The 18,313-nt window shown below is 39.6% G+C and overlaps 1 protein-coding gene across 1 annotated transcript in view; it reads right to left on the reverse strand.

Moving 5' to 3' along the window:
* The window catches only part of LOC103154342 (ryanodine receptor 2-like), a 68,069-nt gene that overhangs the window by 15,267 nt on the left and 34,489 nt on the right, over positions 1-18,313 (reverse strand). Inside the window, exons 2-13 of the mRNA XM_016662651.1 lie at positions 16,425-16,544; positions 15,854-15,958; positions 13,451-13,525; positions 11,591-11,669; positions 9,901-10,013; positions 9,147-9,246; positions 6,670-6,766; positions 5,978-6,052; positions 4,097-4,253; positions 3,849-4,013; positions 2,846-2,967; positions 1,359-1,542 (exon numbers count right to left, since the gene is read on the reverse strand). Coding sequence (XP_016518137.1) covers positions 1,359-1,542; positions 2,846-2,967; positions 3,849-4,013; positions 4,097-4,253; positions 5,978-6,052; positions 6,670-6,766; positions 9,147-9,246; positions 9,901-10,013; positions 11,591-11,669; positions 13,451-13,525; positions 15,854-15,958; positions 16,425-16,544 — 1,392 coding nt within the window. The remainder of the gene's footprint in view (positions 1-1,358; positions 1,543-2,845; positions 2,968-3,848; positions 4,014-4,096; positions 4,254-5,977; positions 6,053-6,669; positions 6,767-9,146; positions 9,247-9,900; positions 10,014-11,590; positions 11,670-13,450; positions 13,526-15,853; positions 15,959-16,424; positions 16,545-18,313) is intronic.

An 18,313-nucleotide genomic window follows, 5' to 3' on the forward strand; every position in this document is an offset into this window, starting at 1 on the left:
ATCTGTGGCATCGGTGGCATCTGTGGCATTGGTGGCATCTGTGGTATCTGTGGTATCGGTGGTATCTGTGGTATCAGTGGTATCTGTGGTATCTGTGGCATCGGTGGTATCTGTGGCATCTGTGGCATCTGTGGTATCGGTGGTATCTGTGGCATCTGTGGTATCGGTGGTATCTGTGGTATCGGTGGTATCTGTGGTATCTGTGGCATTGGTGGCATCTGTGGCATCGGTGGCATCTGTGGTATCTGTGGCATCTGTGGCATCTGTGGTACCTGTGGCATCTGTGGCATTTGTGGTATCTGTGGCATCTGTGGCATCTGTGGTACCTGTGGCATCTGTGGTACCTGTGGCATCTGTGGTACCTGTGGCATCTGTGGTACCTGTGGTATCTGTGGTATCTGTGATATCTGTGGCATCAGTGGTATCTGTGTTATCTGTGGCATCGGTGGTATCTGTGTTATCTGTGGCATCTGTGGCATCTGTTGCATCTGTGGTATCTGTGGAGAACTTATGCACTTGAAGACTGCTTCAGAAATCTGCAAAGAATTTTCTGTTTATTCACTTCCAACAAACAAAATGCACTCAAAAACAGTTTCAGATTACATTCAGCCATTCACTCATTAGCCGGTGCCGGTAACCTACACTGAAGCCAGAGCTGTCCTAGGGCAGACTGACAGGATACACACAGTGAGTGTCACTGGCCACCATCAGAGGACCAGTTGGGTGGAGTGTCTTGCCAAAGGACATAACTGAAGCAGACAGAATTAGAATTTGAACCAGCAATCTGCCAGTTATCTCTGCCCCCTGAGTTACTGTCACTGAGGTGAAAAATGATGGCTAACCCCCAGGGATGGCAGCACTGCTCTTTTATGCCTGAAATAATTACAAAGAAATTCTTGAGCTGCATCAACAGCTAGAACCCGCTCCTCTTGCTACCTTCAGCTGTACCAGCAGTTTGGCAGCAGGGCTGCCAAAGTTTTCTCTAAACTGGAGATAGACAGAATGGGTGGACTGGGGCTGACCAAGACCCCAGAGGTGGTGAGATCACTGCATGTACAAATATCCTGCAGATTTGGTGTGCCCTACTGCAGTCACAGCATTTTCAGCACATCAAGCTGAAATCTTAGAGTGATCTCCTCCCTCTCTCCTCTAGGGGGAGCAGCACAAAGCATGGTCATGTGATAGTCATATGGTTAAATTTGTCAGGTCAAAGTCACCAAGAGAAAACTGATATCATGATCCAACCAAAGGTCTATTCCGGCTGGCTTTGCTCTGAGTGAAAAACCCTGTAATACACACACAAACACACGCGCGCACACACCTACACACACACAAACACACCTGGAGTTGTTTCCTACCTCCTCTTGGAAGAGGTTCTGTCTGTTTTTTAGAGCTCTCAGCCGGTTCTGCTTGTCTTCATGGTCCAGGTGATCTTCAGGTGGTTGGAAGTAGCCAATCAGATCTTGTAGACTCAGACTGACTGAGTCTATGGGAAGATCTAAAGTAGAACTTTTTCCTTTCTTTCTCACTGTGTCCAGACCTCTGCAGATTCCATAGAACAGAATGTCTTTAATGAAATCAGTCCAATGTACAGTTCTGGTTATAGAATAAACTGTAAAGCTCAGACTGACTGACTGACTGACAAGTAATTCATGGGAACTGCCTTGGACTTAAAAATAACTGCTTTAAATCTCTTTTTCTGTCTTCATGTGTAGTAAATGGGTTCAACTCAGGGGTTAAGAGGTTCCCACTAGTGCAGTATTTCTGTATCCTGAGCAGAATGACTGGCACACTGTTGGGACTCCCTTCCATCAGTAGATGGAGAGACATGTTACTTTTGGAGTTTTGCAAGTTTGTGCACATATGCTACTTCCTAATACTGTCACATTGATTATGTTCCTGTACTTCATAACATTTGTTTACATCTCTTCATGTTTGAAGGGATTATGATCTGAACTGAAGTTTTCTTGAATTCATCAGGATTTTCTTGTCACACAATCTTTTGGAGAAGAAAAAGGCTGCTTCTACATCAAGCTAAAATCTGGCTCTGATGTGCTTATCAAAAATCAAGCTATTGTGCCCTTATACCTCTAGGAGGAGACATTCCCTCTTAAATTAGAGGACATTGCACACAACACTCTAATGAACCCAGTGTATTCCGTAAACATCAACAGACCCCAGTCAACCACATCTCCAACCATGTCTCATCTGCTTATCTTAGTTCACATTTCAAATTGCTGATTCATTCTCTACCAATTTCCTGTTTGATCTGCTGCAAATAATGACCACTAGTCCAGAAAAACCTTTTCAATAAAAGAAGAGCAACCTAATATGATTTAAATCTACTTTTTAGCAAAAGTTGACTGTAAAGACTGTAAAGTATTCTTGTAGAAGAATCCACTCTGAACTGCTAGGACTGTGCATGTAAAACACTACCTGCAGGCACACGTCAGAAACTATTTTCATCCCACAACAAAACACTAGACAAGACGGGCAGACATTTTCTGACTTCAGCAGCAGTAAGGCACTCAGGTAACTATGAAGGCATCTTTGTCACTGGCCCCAAAGAAAAGTGTGGCAGACTCTTTTTTATATCAGTCAATGACAGGGTGAGTAAACCTTCCCTAATCTCTGTTAAAAAGCAGTGAAATAGCTTTGTATAATTTGTATAAGATAAACTGACAAATGACCATCCTTCATAGAGCTCCTACTCCAGTTTATCAATGAAAATGTGTGAGATGATGCTTAGAAGATGCACTTACTTGTTTTACTCAAACTGTCAGTGCTCTGTTGTGACATCTCTAGTAAATAAAGTGTGAAGGTGAGAGTGTGTAGCAGAACACACCTGATGAAAATGTTGAAGAGAAAGACGGTACTGCGGATGACCCTGGCAGTCCGGCTCTCCTCATGTTGTGACCGAGACAGAGTGAGCCCATCGTCCATGTGACCTTCATGGTGCATGATGGCCTAAAAGAACACACACACAAAACCAACAAAATCCCCCAGAAAATACTGAATCACTCTCTGATCACCACCGTGAATGAACTGGGATTTTAAAAAAGATGTATAGTGTCAAAACAATATCCTGCAAGTCTATGTTTGATGAAGCACTAAGAACTGGGTCTCGACAGCATTAGCACCGTAGGACCTTTCGATGGCTGAAAGTTCTTCTTATCTGGTTTTGAAATACATCAAACTGCAGAGCTGTGTAACAAACACTGCTCTCTTTCTACACACAGTGTAACTTTTGCCTGAGCTGTTAAAGTATCTCAATAATTATGATGAAAAGGCTTATGTTTAACTGCAATAAAAAAACTCAGTGATTCAAAAATCTAACAATAAATCAGAACTTTTTCCTCTGATATGAACTTAGACATAAAAAAACCAAGGAAAATCTTGTAACGTATTCTTTTAAACTGTTTGTGCATTATAATATTATTGCATAGGAGAAAATGAGATATTCTGTAATTCATGTGGTTGGCTTTCATTTGTGTTGGGTGTTGGGACCCTACTGGTCCCACCACCAGGATGGTTTGCAAAGAGACAGCTCTGTAACTGTGGGCTCTTGATGATATGCCATTGTTTTATATCACAACAGTTTATTGTTAAGATTATTTTTTAAAATTTATTCAGGAAGAAAAACAAGTACTTTGTTTTTATTGTAAAAGTTAGTAAGATATACCAAGACTGCCAGAGATTTCAACTGCAGATACACCAAGATTGGTGTATCTGCAGTTGAAATCTCTGGCACTATTGGTCTCTTACAGTTATTCACAGCGGCCTTGAATCCAGAAAGGTCTGCTGAAAACACATTAAAGACTAAATGAATTAAATGTATACCATAATACCTTTCTCTGTACTCCACCCATGCGTGCACACTTTGCATCAATAGTTTGGTATGTAAGCCACAGGGAGGTGTTGACATGTTGAATATAGCACACAGAGTCACCATATTTAATGTCTGGTGTACCCATCCCGTCCACCTCCTTCCTCACACCAGGGTCCAGCTTTTCCTGATCGGCATCAGAGAACAAAAACTCAGTCAGATTGTCACTTGTACTCCCTGGCACTGTGGTGGTCTTCACTGAGGATTTACCTTGGACAACCTGAAGCAGAAGGCAGTGGACCTCACATCGGCTTTCTCTTTGTCCATCAGAAGAAGAGACTTGTCTTCAGTCAGGCTCAGATATTTCCCTGTGGTCACATGTCTGAGTCTGAAAGGCTGACCCCATCGGATATGACTCCCACTCCACCTGGAAAAAACACAAGAGCAAACACAGCTTTCAACACCACCAGTTCTGATGCAGCACATTTGTCAAAATAAATCTACATTTAGAAAATGACAACAATTAAGCAAATATTAAACATAACTTTCATTAAGCTTATATTTCTGGATTAAAATTGTGTTTTAATTGGTCTGACATAGCATTCTAATCTTTAATATTATGCTTCATCAAATAGAAGCTGAAAATAAGTAAAACCAACAGAAATGAAGTCTGGAAAATATCAGACTGAGTGGAATAAATCTGTATAATGTGTTTCTCTTTGTGATGGAGTTACTGGAATAAATTAACTTTTCAATAATGTACTAAACAAATTATTTTATAATTGTACATAGAAATAGAATATAATCAAGATGGTACCAATAGGTCCACCCTGCAGGCACACTTATTCACAGCAAGTAATTATTCAATTAGATCTAAACAGTGTAAAACAAATGTGGAAAAAAAACGTTTAATGTTTATCAGCTCGCATCATGTTAATATGAGTTCAGTTTTCACACTCCAATCGGGTCAATCAGCCATGATTAAATATAGAAATGATTCTGTATTTGTCATGTCAGAGAGATGTGCTGTGCTTCAGTCAGCAGTGGCTACTGTTGTCTCAGAAAGACTTTGAGAGTCCACTAAGAGCATTGGGCAGATTGTGGTTTTGCTAAGCACCAAAATACATGAAAGATCAACCTTCTAGACCTCTCAGGTCTTCTGGTTCTGGTTCTGCTGTGCATTCCCAGAACCAGAACCAGACCTGGAGAAGCAGCATTCAGTTTCTATGCACCACAAATCTGAAACAAACTTCCAGAAAACTGCAAAACTAATTTAAATCTAAATTAAAACCCTGCCTGTTTAGAGCTGCTTTTGATCAATAATAACTGGAACATTGAACAATATATTTAGTATTTATTATTCTCAATGATTTTGATGATGGCATTCGACAAAATTTATTGTTTACTGCTCATTTCATAATTGCTTATTGTGCTATGTTTTTATCATGTGTAGCACCTTGAACTGTTTTGTTACTGATATGCTTTACACAAATAAACTTGACATGACTTTAGTTCTTTACAGGTAATATATAGTAGCTTTAATATTCATCACAGTGAGATTGTGCTGACTACTGATAAGGTGAACCCAAGTATAAATGGATTCTATTTTGCTGCATTTTACTGAATTATTGATGCAATTTTTGTAAAATCTATATTACAGCATAACATTTCTTCAGTTTTAAGTGCTACACAAAATAATGTTCATAGTTTCTTTACCATCACTGAAAAATGGAATACAACACAGTGTGGTCAAAGTGTTGCATGCAGGTGACCAGTGTAGACAATCTGATACATGGCAACCATGCATGGTAATGGTCTGCAATCCTTTCAAAACACAACGTCAAGCTGTGACAGTGCTAGTCCTTAGCAACCATCACGGCCATTTAAAGGCTTGTGACGCACACATTTTGAGTAAAATGTGTTATATTTTTAACTTGTACTCTGACACTCTGCAGCCAGCAGTACAGTGAGCGCTACCAGTTCATTACTCAGCAGCAGGAGCTGAAAACTTCTTGACAGACACAGAACACAATAACTTATGTGATCAAGTGTGTCTGTCAGTGTGTAGGAGTGTGGTTATGTATAGCAGTGATCTTATGTTAAAGGAGCAGTTTGCTGTGCATATGAGCCCAATGAACACGCTGTGCTTACATGACGCGCAGTGTCTCCAGTCTCCACAGGGACCTAGCGTGACTCGAAACTGCTCCTCCTTCATAGTGCACTGACCTGGAGAGAAAATGAAGCCATTACACCAAACCACAAACACTTCCTCTGACATTCAAACAATTCTTGGGCGGTTTTACTTTTGTGCTGTGTACAGTAATATCTATGCACCTGGATGAGTCAGAATCACAGACACTAAGCTGCTGTCAGTGAGGGGGAGTACACAGACACTTTCAGCAGTGCTGTTAAACAGTATGGCTGCAGCCAGTGGGAACATCTTCAAACCATAAAGGAGCTCACTCTCTGACTCTCTGTCACTGTGGAGAACTCAGTGTTTCTGCCAGCAGCAGCTCAGCCACAGCTACATACTCATTGTCTCATCTGCAGGGTGACAACCCAGAATACAAAAACTAATAGCTGTAACTTTAATACTCCTTCATAATACTGACAACCTAAGAAAATGTAAGTTAAATAAGATGCTCCACCTAACATCTTATTAGCTTATTAAAGCTAAAATAATAGTAACATCTTGTTAGCATCTTAACCAAGAGAAAATAGAATTTATGTTCAGTGTACCATGGACAAGAGCATTCAGTTGTATTTTAAACAAGAGACAATAAAGAAAGAAGGCTCTAAAATCTGAACTTCTTCAAATCATTTTTAATATCAGACAACATCACCTTCTTTGTTCCTCTCCATGTTCCCCAGATGGAACAGTCAGACATTCATCCATATGTCCATGGAGGAGGCGCAAAACATCCCCTCCTATTAGGAAACCTACAGACAACAGAGTAAAACTGACAACTGAGAAAAATAACAATAGAACATGAAGAGGATAAAGAAGGAAGACGACGTAAGAAAAGACAGAATGGACTGTATAATGTAACACTCCTAATAGGAGTAAAGAAACAGGGATACAAACTATATGGTTGACCTGCAGCTGTTTTGTTATTTTTTTTCTGAGCATGAAGGTGCCAATTGCAAGATATGGCAGAAAGAGAACTTAAAGAAGTGGGGTAATTATAGAATAATGACTGGTAAACTCAGGCAACTCATTCTCAGTTACTCCTTGCAGGTTCCTTATGTTAAATCCTGATTAATCCCAGAAGTACTGGGATTTAGAACTCCTTATTTGGAATCTCTTAATAAAGGGCCCAAATTACTTTACAGAGGTTAATAACAGGAGAGACAAAATCCCTAGAAACAAGCCCATAAAATTCTTATCAAACTAAGTAAACAAAGAAAAAACAACAACTAATAATTATCTTCATAATAATAATTTGTGGCCTTGGTTGTGAGCTGGTTAACTAGTAGAATTCATAAAATTTAGCAAGTTAAAAAACTTCAAATGACATGACTTGACTTAACTGATGGTTGTGTAAATTAAAGTCACAAAATATAATAATTCTGCTATACTTAATTTGAACAGCATAGATAAAAGGTTGAAGGTAAAATTGAGAAGCTGAAATGAGGCATAACTGTCAAATGAAAATGTTGTTTGAACTAAGAGTACCAGAAGAACCTTTTCTTCCTTCTCTGATTAAAAATGCTAAGCTGAGGTTTGAAAGAGAACCTTCAATAAGAGCAGCAGGTACATTTGTGTTAATGTAAGTTTCTGTTAAAAACATACAATTAATATTTTGACTTATAATAATTTCATGTAATAAAAAAGTCTGAAAGTGTTTTGACTTTCACCATAATCATCAAGGTTTTCTGAGACAGTTTGGAGAAGTTTTTTCTTTATGTGAAGGGTATTGCATTTATAGGATCTATAAATCCAATACCCTTCACATAGACTTGGCTTATATGATGGGTATTTCTCAGTTAGTTTAAGGTTACAACAACGGAAACATAACACTTGTCACAAGACGAGGCTGCAGGCCTAGCAAAGTGTGTACTGTTCAACTAGAACTGATGATGGTGACACAGACCAGATGAACATCAATCCTGGTTGGAGCGACTGGTGGTTGGATGACATATTTTTTGTCAGTTTGCTGTAACTCTGTAACCCAATACTCAAGTAAGCTGTTGGAGGATAAAAAGTGGCTGCCAGCACGATTAAGGTAAAATTCATGTGCCAGCTGCAGTTACTGGTTCCATAGGTTCTCTCTGCCTAACATAGATGTGATCCAGTGCTGGCCCAGTTTGGTATTAATGTAAACATTGGGGCATTGGGTCTGCCTCCCAACCAGTCCAGCTCAGTTTTTGCCATGGCTTCCCAGACTCTGGCCTGTCTGTACGTGGACTATCAACAGGCTTGATGTCGGTTATGAGCCCTTCTCTCTTGTCCTCAGGCAGCCTGATTGCTTCAACTCTGCTTCAGCTTCAGGTTTGATCTTAGTTTGGAAGCTGCTTGATAGAATACAGGGAACAGTTGCAGAGGCAACCAGAGGGAGAAGTGAAATCCTCTTGACCTTAGCCTGTCTGTCACGAGAGGACCCAAATTTGGGTCCTCTCGTGACAGAGGTGTCAAACTCCAGTCCTCAAGGGCCGCTGTCCTGCAACTTTTAGATGTGCCTCTGCTGCACCACACCTGAAAAGAATAATTAGGTCATTAGCAAGGCTCAGGAGAACCGATCTACACAGGGAGGAGGTAATTAAGCCATTTCATTCCACTGTTTTTTACCTGTGGCACATCTAAACACTGCAGGACAGCGGCCCTTGAGGACTGGAGTTTGACACCCCTGTCATTGTGAATGACAACCTGTGAATGACAGGTTAATGGTGATTTGAGCTTCGATATAATTTTTTTAATCTACTTGAATTTGTCCTGGATCAGAGTGAATCTTTTCTTCTACACACTGACAGGTTTTGTGACAGAGTGATGTTATTGTAAAGTCCCTGGAGAGCTCTGACTGCTAGTCAGGAGGCTTTAAGTTCCCAGTTCAAGTGTCTTGAAGAAAATTATTAAGGATCTTTAAGACACTGGATAAAAAACTGAATAAGACTAAAAATTAATCACAAGTAAGGCCAATTTCTACAAGTTATATGTAGGAATACTTTGTCCAAATGGAGTAACAAACCTGTGTAAAAGTCAAAGTCATCTTTCATTACGTTCCAGCTGAAGAAGCTTAGAAGTTAATTTGCTGATTGGACCAGACCACAAGCAGGAAGGAAAATGAATCCAGAAGGGAAAACTAACTGCTCAATGACGTACCTTGTGCTACTTCGCTGCCAGAACAGATGGGAGCCACACTCCATAGTGTCTGCTGGAAGGCTGCATCTACCTGCAGGCTGCCATTCCCATAGGACAGATGCTACAAGAAACATGATAAGTCAAATTACACAGGCAGAGATATTTCTATAATGATATCAGCGCACAGACAAGAGATTTCCTGCAGGTAGACTGGGGAACTTGAGTTCACCACTGGCTGATGAGTGAGTCTGTCTGTTAGCACAGACTCACTGACTCACGGAAGGTGTACATATTCATTAATTTAATAAACTTAGTAATTCTGGTTAAGACTAATCAACGCCAGCATAAAACACTTTGAGTAAACAGTTAAGTAAACATTATCAGCAGTCAATTTTCTGTTTATATTAACTTGATGAGCCTGAGTGACAACGCATCACTGATGCTGTCAGTGTGATCATTAGCTATGTAGACAGAGGCAAACCTGGAACTTTGAGCCTCCAAGCTGCATTCAAGTCCAACATGCTTTACCAACTGTATGAGATTGTTCAGAGAATGTTGGACAGACCCAACATGTCTGCTGTTATGCCTTAGTATACACTAACATATAAACAGAAGGTCAATATATGCATTACAGATCATTATAGGAGCTGCTGCAGCAAAGGCAGAAGATGAGTAAAAACAAGGAGGACAAAATTCATTTGTAAGTCAAGGAAGGAAAAGTGAGAGATGAGAGCTTGGTGCTGCTCCCACGTTCTCCTACAGACCAACAACTGACCAGATATCTTTCAGAGGAGACGCTGACCAGGATGAGATCATCTCCCACTCTAACCTTCTCTCCCTCTGAACGCTGCTTTGATGCTGGATGGATGGTCCACCAGCATGCCTCACCTACACACACACACACACACACACACACACACACACACACACACACACACACACAGACTGTAAAACAGAGGATATGGAACATGGCTAATGTTTTCTTGTATTTTACTACATACCACATGTGATAAAAAGATTCACTGTGCTGGAAATCAGCTCAGAGCCCTCCCTCTATAAGGGGAGGGCTCCCTCTATCCAACATATAATGGTTGCACAGGGAGATTTAAAAATCTCCCTGTGCAACCATTAATAGAGCAGAAACAGGAAGTGTGGGAGTGGCTTGATAAAATGAACTAAATGAAAATAACAGGATTGTGCTATTATAACATCTTTCCATCCTCTTGGTCATCCAAGAGGATGACCAAGGTCAGCACCTGCAAGTAAAGTGTGAAAAGCAGCAGCAGGTCCAGGACGTTCATGCAAATGCCAGCTCCCCTTTTGGTGAATCTGCAGAGGAAGCTGGAGCGACTGGTTGCTTTTGTTACACAAAGTCAATACTGTAAGAACTACTTAAAGTGCAACAAATTGTAGCTAAATACTTAAATTAATTTATTTTGTGTAGTACAGTACACAGTTTTAGAGGGTAAATTCCTAGGAAGGTTGGAACTGAGGACGAATTTTGGATTCTGTTATGGAGAATTCTAGAAGCAGTTTGTCCACCCAGCTTTACTATTAGCTTTTCTAAGGTCTTCTAGGGCAAGTAATACATATCAGAGCTTCCCAAAGAAACTTGCTAAACCTGGTGGTAGGGGCGCTAGGGAAGTCATCCAGAGGCCCAAAGTGTTTGAGTTAAAAATGTTTAAAATTGACAGGAAATATGGGTAATTATTTGTTATTGGGAAACATTACTAACAATACCTAACCAACCAACTATAACATTTTAAAAAAGGAAAAAAATAATAATAATAGTAATAAAAAAATACAATTGAAATAAATATCACATTTTTGCACTTCAGTTGTTTCATCCTAATATGTAATAAACAAACAAGCAATGCTTGGCCTGGTGGTACATGAGGGAAACCTTGACATCTGATACAGCGTAGGTATTCAGAAGTACCACTTAGATTTTTGTATTAAGTTTGTGCCTTAGACAAAAGAGAAGAGCAGGTTTTATAAATGAACAGTGAAGGGGCCTGGCAAATCTACAGCATTCTACTTTCATTAATAAAAAATAGTCAAAACTGTTGTGTCAGTGATTATTTTCCACTACAGCTATAATTATATTTATATGAAGGAGAGCCAGATTTGATGATCTCAGGGTTAGTGAGAAACTCCAACTTTCTCACTCAGAATTCTCACTTCTGTCAACCTTTTTGTATACATTTTTCAAACTTAAAGATTGGAAATTCAAAAAAAAAAACAAAAAAAAAACTAAAAGACATTATATAACTGCCACATTTAATCATTTAATCAGTGATCACAATGGAAATGTCAGAATGCCTGACACTACTGAAAAGTCCAAGTCATCAATGAAACTGTTTTAAGACAACTAGTATCCATCCATCCATCCATCCATCCATCCATCCATCCATCCATCCATCCATCCATCCATCCATCCATCCATCCATCCATCCATCCATCACCTGTCGTTTCCTCCTGCAGTCCCACGTCAAAAGCCAGTTTGTCTGTAGACGATCGCGAGGTGGACAGACAGCACAAAAACTAGAATGAGGAACAGAAAGCAAAACAAGTTTCACCAAATAGGAGCCCACAATAATCATAGTGAAAGGCATTCTTACAGCCAATAAAAATGCTTAAAGACCAGTTTTGATTTGTGTTTGTGATTATTATCCTGTTGGATCTCAAAATTGTGTCCCAGTTTCAGCCATCTCACTGTTGATCTAAGGTGAAGTTCAACATTCTGAATGCGGTCCTTTCACCAGCCTGGTGCTGCCACCACCATCGTTGATAGTTTCTAAACTTTAAAGGCAAAACATTTTTCACTGCAAATATAAACTCACCATTCACTTCATAATTAACGCAAGTGTTGAATCAACCGATCAAATGGCAGCAACTCAATGCATTTAGACATGTAGACATGACCAAGACGATCTGCTGCAGCTCAAACTGAGCATCAGAATGAGGAAGAAAGGTGATTTAAGTGACTTTAAACGTGGCATGGTTGTTGGTAGACGGGCTGGTCTGAGTGTTTCAGAAACTGCTGATCTACTGGGATTTTCACGAAAAACCATCTCTAGGATTTACAGAGAATGGTTAGAAAAACAGAAAATATCCACTAAGCGGCAGTTCTGTAGGCACAAATGCCTTGTTGATGCCAGAGGTCAGAGGAGAATGGCTAGACTGGTTCAATCTGATAGAACGGCAACAGTAACTCAAATAACCACTTGTTACAGCCGAGGTATGCAGAAGAGCATCTCTGAACAACACGCTGAACCTTGAGGAGGACGGGCTACAGCAGCAGAAGACCACACCGGGTGCCACTTCTGTCAGCTAAGAACAGGAAACTGAGGCTACAGTTCACACAGGCTCACAACAAACATGGACAATAGAAGATTGGAAAAACGTTGCCTAGTCTGATGAGTCTCGATTTCTGTTGCGACATTTGGATGGTAGAGTCAGAATTTGGCATCAAGAACATGAAAGCATGGATCCATCCTGCCTTGTATCAATGGTTCAGGCTGGTGGTGGTGGTGCAGTGGTGTGGGGGATATTTTCCTGGCACACTTTGGGCCCATTAGTCACAGCCTACCTGAGTATTGACCATGTCCATCTCTTAATGACCACAGTGTACCCATCTTTTGATGGCTACTTCCAGCAGGATAATGCGCCATGTCATAAAGCGCCAGTCATCTCAGACTGGTTTCTTGAACACGACAATGAGTTCACTGAACTCGAATGGCCTCCACAGTCACCCGATCTCAATCCAATAGAAAACCTTTGGGATGTGGTGGAACAGGAGATTTGCATCATGGATGTACAGCTGACAAATCCACATCGACTACGTGATGCTATCATGTCAATATGGACCAGACTCTCTGAGGAATGTTTCCAGTACCTTGTTGAATCTATGCCACGAAGGATTAAGGCATTTCTGACGGCAAAAGGGGACCAACCTGGTACTAGCAAGGTGTACCTAAGTTAGTGTATTTTTTTGTCATTGTCAGTCTTTGTCTTATTTGACATTCTCAGAACAGTTTGCTTGTTCATGGAGGCAGCCAATCATTTTAGAAGCAGTGGCTTTTAGACTGCACTTCCAAAACAATCAGCAAGGCTGGTCCTGGAATGATGACACAGCCTTTATTAAGCTTTCCTGAATGAAAGAGAGACACATAAAAGAAGAGACAATGAAAAAATATATAGTTTAAAGATGTCTGGTTCAGTTCTCTGCAGCTCAGGCGACTAGCACTGATGACTCTAATCTGAATTGAGTCTGCTTCTCCTAGTTGAGGCAGTTCTTGTTGCTTTGCTGTGGTTTCACTAACCATTCCGCTGTAGGAGTGTCGTAGTAAAACAGCGTGTCCATACAGCAGAGTGCGATGTCCACCACCCTGGGCCGCCTGTGAGACACATGGACAGTCACACAAATAACAGATAAAGGTGTCCAGAACATAATCGTTGTTCATACAAACTGTACATACAGAGAACATTCAGGTTTCACTTTAGAAAGCTTCATAGAGTGCAAAATCCCTGCTAACACACAGAAAATGTGTAAGCCATCAAAAAATTCTAAAATTCTAAATCTATACCATACCAACTTTATTTATAAAGCACTTTAAAACAACCACAGCTGATACAAAGTGCTGTACATCAAAACACAACATAACAATAAAAAAACATAAAACAAAAACATACAATTTAAAACTAGATCCCACTAGAGTTGAAAGCCAAATAAAATGAATGGGTTTTAAGATGAGCTTTAAAAGTGGACAGTGAAGGGGCCTCTCTGACCTGCAAAGGGATGTTGTTCCATAATTTGGGGCCCATGACAGAGGAAGCCCTGTCCCCTCTGAGCTTCCTTCTTGATCTCGGTACCTTTGTAATATCACCCTAACAAGCTGATGTGAGCTGATGAAACGAGCACTCAGGGCTCAAATCAGACTATTACCAGGATAATGGCTTCATTATCAGCAGTTAATTACATTTTCTAACTGCACTGCTGCAGAGGATTTCTGCTCTGGGCAGCAAATTATGTATATTGATGTGATTATTACCGTATATGTGAATATTTAGGTCGGAATTCTAAGTTAAAGTAGAATATTTACAGGACATTTTGACATTTTATTTGTCCAGATATTGTCTTAGATATTCTTGCCACACAGTTCTTTAATAAGAGGAAATTTTTTATCAATAACTGGGTTGTCAACAAATAAAGGTGGTTTGATCAACATCAAGTATCACTGTTGGTTCAAAACAAAAGGAGTTACCTGCAAAATCCAGAAACCTAAGCATTTTATTATTCTAAAATATTATTCAAAAAACACCAGATTTTATTTTTGAAACTTACATGTCATTTAAGGCAAAAAAAAAAAAAAAAAGCCAGAATAAAAGGTTGAACTACAGTCTCCCCTGACTTTTACTGCTGTTAAAGTCAGGGGAGGCTACAAAAAAAAAAAAAAAAAGAAAAGAATGATTTTTCTGGATAATGGCATGCTAGTTTTTGGTAGCTACTGTGTAAAGTAAAAATATTTCCATCATCTTACTCAGCATCCTTATACAGCAGTAATATTCTTTTATCTAATCATCTTCTAAACTTTGATCAATTCCGATATGTCAGAGCCTCCAGAATAAAAGGATTCAGATAAAGGAGAGCTGACGCTCAGTGTAACAGACCTGGAATTTTATAAATATTTTATTCTTATAACATTTGACAATCCGAACAGAGCCAGAGAACATATGTGGAAAAAATATTTCCACATATGTTCAAAGTTGTACCAGAAATTTTCAGCAAAGCCCTTTCAGTTCAGCACTAAGTGAATGGAACGAACGCGGAACACAAGCAGAATGTTTGGTCTTTATGAAGCTGATTGTTCTCTAATGTTCTATTTCAAACTTTAGAGACTTTCACAACACAACTGGATTAAACACTTTGGTTACTAATTTGGTAACTTTTAAAATAAATTGATCTTTAAGGGGTTAAGGGAAAAGCTGCTGAAAAACTGTATAGCATTACTTTCTACTTCACAGAATTGTGATAGTAATTGGTCTGTCTCAAAAATAATCCAAATAATACACAGTTAAGTTCATGGTTATGAAATGACAAAATTGAAAAAGTTTAAAGGATCTAAATAAATTTGCAAAGCACCGTAAAGACAATACTATAAAGGTATTTATATGAAGGTCCTATAAAAACACCATCATTTTTAAAGAAAATAAGTAACAACACTGGTTCTGAAAATTTCACTAAAGATTTTATTTTTAAGCTCAAAACTAGAAAAATATATTTTATGATTTACCACTCTAATAGTAGATGAAACCCACCTGAGTATAACTACCAGCCACATGATCTGAATGAATAGCTGTTGTGACAAGTCAGAATCTGCTGTAATACTATTACTAAGTTCTTACATTAGTACTAAATAAATATTCAAGTGTATATATATATATATATATATATATATATATATGTATGTATGTATGTATATTGTAATTAATTCGAATCAAAACAATAGTTATAAAGACAAGAAGAAATGCCCATTCATCCATTTAGCGTCTCCGTTAAGCTCCATTAAAACAGCAGTCTGCCCAATTACACATGAACTAATGAACATCAATAGTCTCTTTTTCAATGAAAAAGGCATAAAGGTCAGAAAAAAGAGTGAAAAAAACAAAGTGATCAGAAAGCAGAATGACTGTCATCCCTGGAACATAGATGTGGTTTCACTCACCCCTTCAGCCTTCTCCTCTGTGCTGGCCAGCATCTCCTGAAGGGCTCGGACAGATAGGGACTGCTCCAGCACAAAGGTACAGATGGAAAGATCTGGAGGAACATTCTGGAAGTAGAAAAACACAGCTTGGAGGGCTGATGTTGGCTGAGAAGCTCAGAGGATGGTCAGCAGTTCAGTGTGTATTATTTTAGAAAAAAGTCCAAAGTCTTGAAATAGATCATGAAGAAGTGTAGGACTGTTCATGTCCATCATGTCTACAATGTTCCACAGACGGTGACATGGTCAAATGGAGACTTTCTGAAATATCTGGAGTAGTCTATGGTGACCAGCCACAAACATTAAAACTCACCATTCTCACAAATTGTACATTGAACCTCATTAGACCTGCACAACTCCAGACCCAGACCCAATGAACAGTTGAAATATTTCAGAGTTTGCAATAAACCCAAAGCATGTTTCATTTCTTGAACTGAAGTAATCTACTTTTTTGTTGATGTATTTTTTTGTGCCTGCAACAAAAAAAATAGCAGGCACAAATTACATACAGAAATAAGTAAAGTATGATCAGTACCTTGGAGTTGGAGATGGACTCTAGGAAGCAGAGTCTGTTTCCAAAGCCTTCAGCTGCCAGGCAGAGCTTCTGTTGCTCTTTTTGAATTGTAGCCGAGCATTGTAGAACCACTTCATCATCCTGAGCAAAAGAAAATAACAAAAATAGCAAGTTATAACAAAGACTAGACCGGACCCAATCTGGTCCAGTGCAGTCCGACCTGACCCGGTCCAGTCTGGCCTTGCTGTAGCTAGGCTCTGGCAGTGTTTGCGCTGAGCAGAGCATTGCCTTGAAAGCAGGACAGGATTGCTATGTCAAAACATGCAAATCTGTATACGTCATTATTTACTCGTGAGACAGCAATGAACAACACAGAGCTTCTCACCCACCCGTCACCTCAGGAAGCCGAGGTCAAACTTCAGCTCACCATGGGACCAGGCAACAGGGCAGCTGTGGTGGAATCCATCAAAGAATTACAAACCCAGCTCTGTCTCAGCATAAAGCAGCAACAGACTAGAGGAGAGAATGAGTAGTCGCTGGGAGAATATTCATCTCTTTACATCTCTGTACATTGATTGGTTGAGGCCAATCAACCAGTTGATGGCTGATTTTGAATCATTTTGGGTTCCAGAGAGTGAGGTGGAATTGGGCCATAACTGCTGATGCAAAGAAGCTGAACCTGGTTTGAACACAGCCCAGGTCTGGCCGGGCTGCAAAAAGGGGCAACAGCAAAAATAATAATAATAACAAAAAAAGCGAAAGCTGAGTGCTGTCAGGTCCCTGATAGATCCTCTCTATATTGCTGCCAAAGCCACACACAGATTCACCCCGGTGTGCAATGAGCCTCAGTAGGTCCATGTGACTATGGTAATCCTCTTAGCAGCCAGATAGTAACAGCACTACAACATGTTCTGGATCCCAGTGTGACAATCAATTTAAAGCAGGTCTGCTCTCATATCACAAACTAATTCTGCTCTGTCAGGAGTGGAGGCAGGACCCTGTGCTTGTTGATCAAGAGGGATGCAGCTACACATCAGCAGCATCACACCTCTGTAACCTTCACTGATGTGACGACTAGAGATGCCAATAAAATAATTATCAGAAAATCATAAAGTGTTTATTAGGTGGGAGCAGAATCCAACTGCTGCTGCATCATTCAGTCCTTTCAGTGCTGCTGTTCTTTGAGTGAAACTCATCAGAAAGATTTCTCTAGAAAAACCCAGAACAGAACAAATATCCTCATGCAACATGTCAGGATCCCAATCTGTATTAGTAATCCTGTTTGTGGGACAGGTCTGCTAGCTAATTTCAGAACTGATCCGTTTGATTCACTGAGCAGGACCAGTGTGAATATACGGTAAATGAAAAAATGGACAGTATCAGCAAATGCTGGGCTCAGGCTGCACAGCTGGGTTGTGTAAGTCCAGTATTAACATTATGAAACATGTGAATGTAGTTCACTTCACAGGAGAAATTACAGACAGGTGCAGTTTCAGATTCTCTTTGAAACAGTCAGAGCTTCATCTTAACAGTTGTCAAAGAATTTCATTTCCCTGCACTCAGAGGAGGCAGGATTAACGGAGGGCTGCAGGCAAAAGCTCTCTTGCATAATATTGTTTCTCTGAAAGCATCCGACTGAACACTGACAAAACAATCACATGAAACAGTTTTCCTGTATAAAAATATGAATATTAAAAACATCATGCATAGGGTGACTAAATTTGTGCTTAACAAATATGTTTCAGATAACAATATAAATTGTAGTATGATTAAATACCTCTAAATATTACATAAAAGTTATTTGACAAGACCTATTTATTGCAGCTTAAAGGATGACATGACAGAGTCCAGTTAAAACAACATAGATTATTTCTTAACAAAGTTCCAATTAATCTCTGACCTTTATTATT

This window comes from Poecilia formosa, unplaced genomic scaffold (genome assembly GCF_000485575.1).
Source record: "Poecilia formosa unplaced genomic scaffold, Poecilia_formosa-5.1.2 Scaffold382, whole genome shotgun sequence".
In the NCBI taxonomy this organism is placed as follows: Eukaryota; Metazoa; Chordata; class Actinopteri; order Cyprinodontiformes; family Poeciliidae; genus Poecilia; species Poecilia formosa.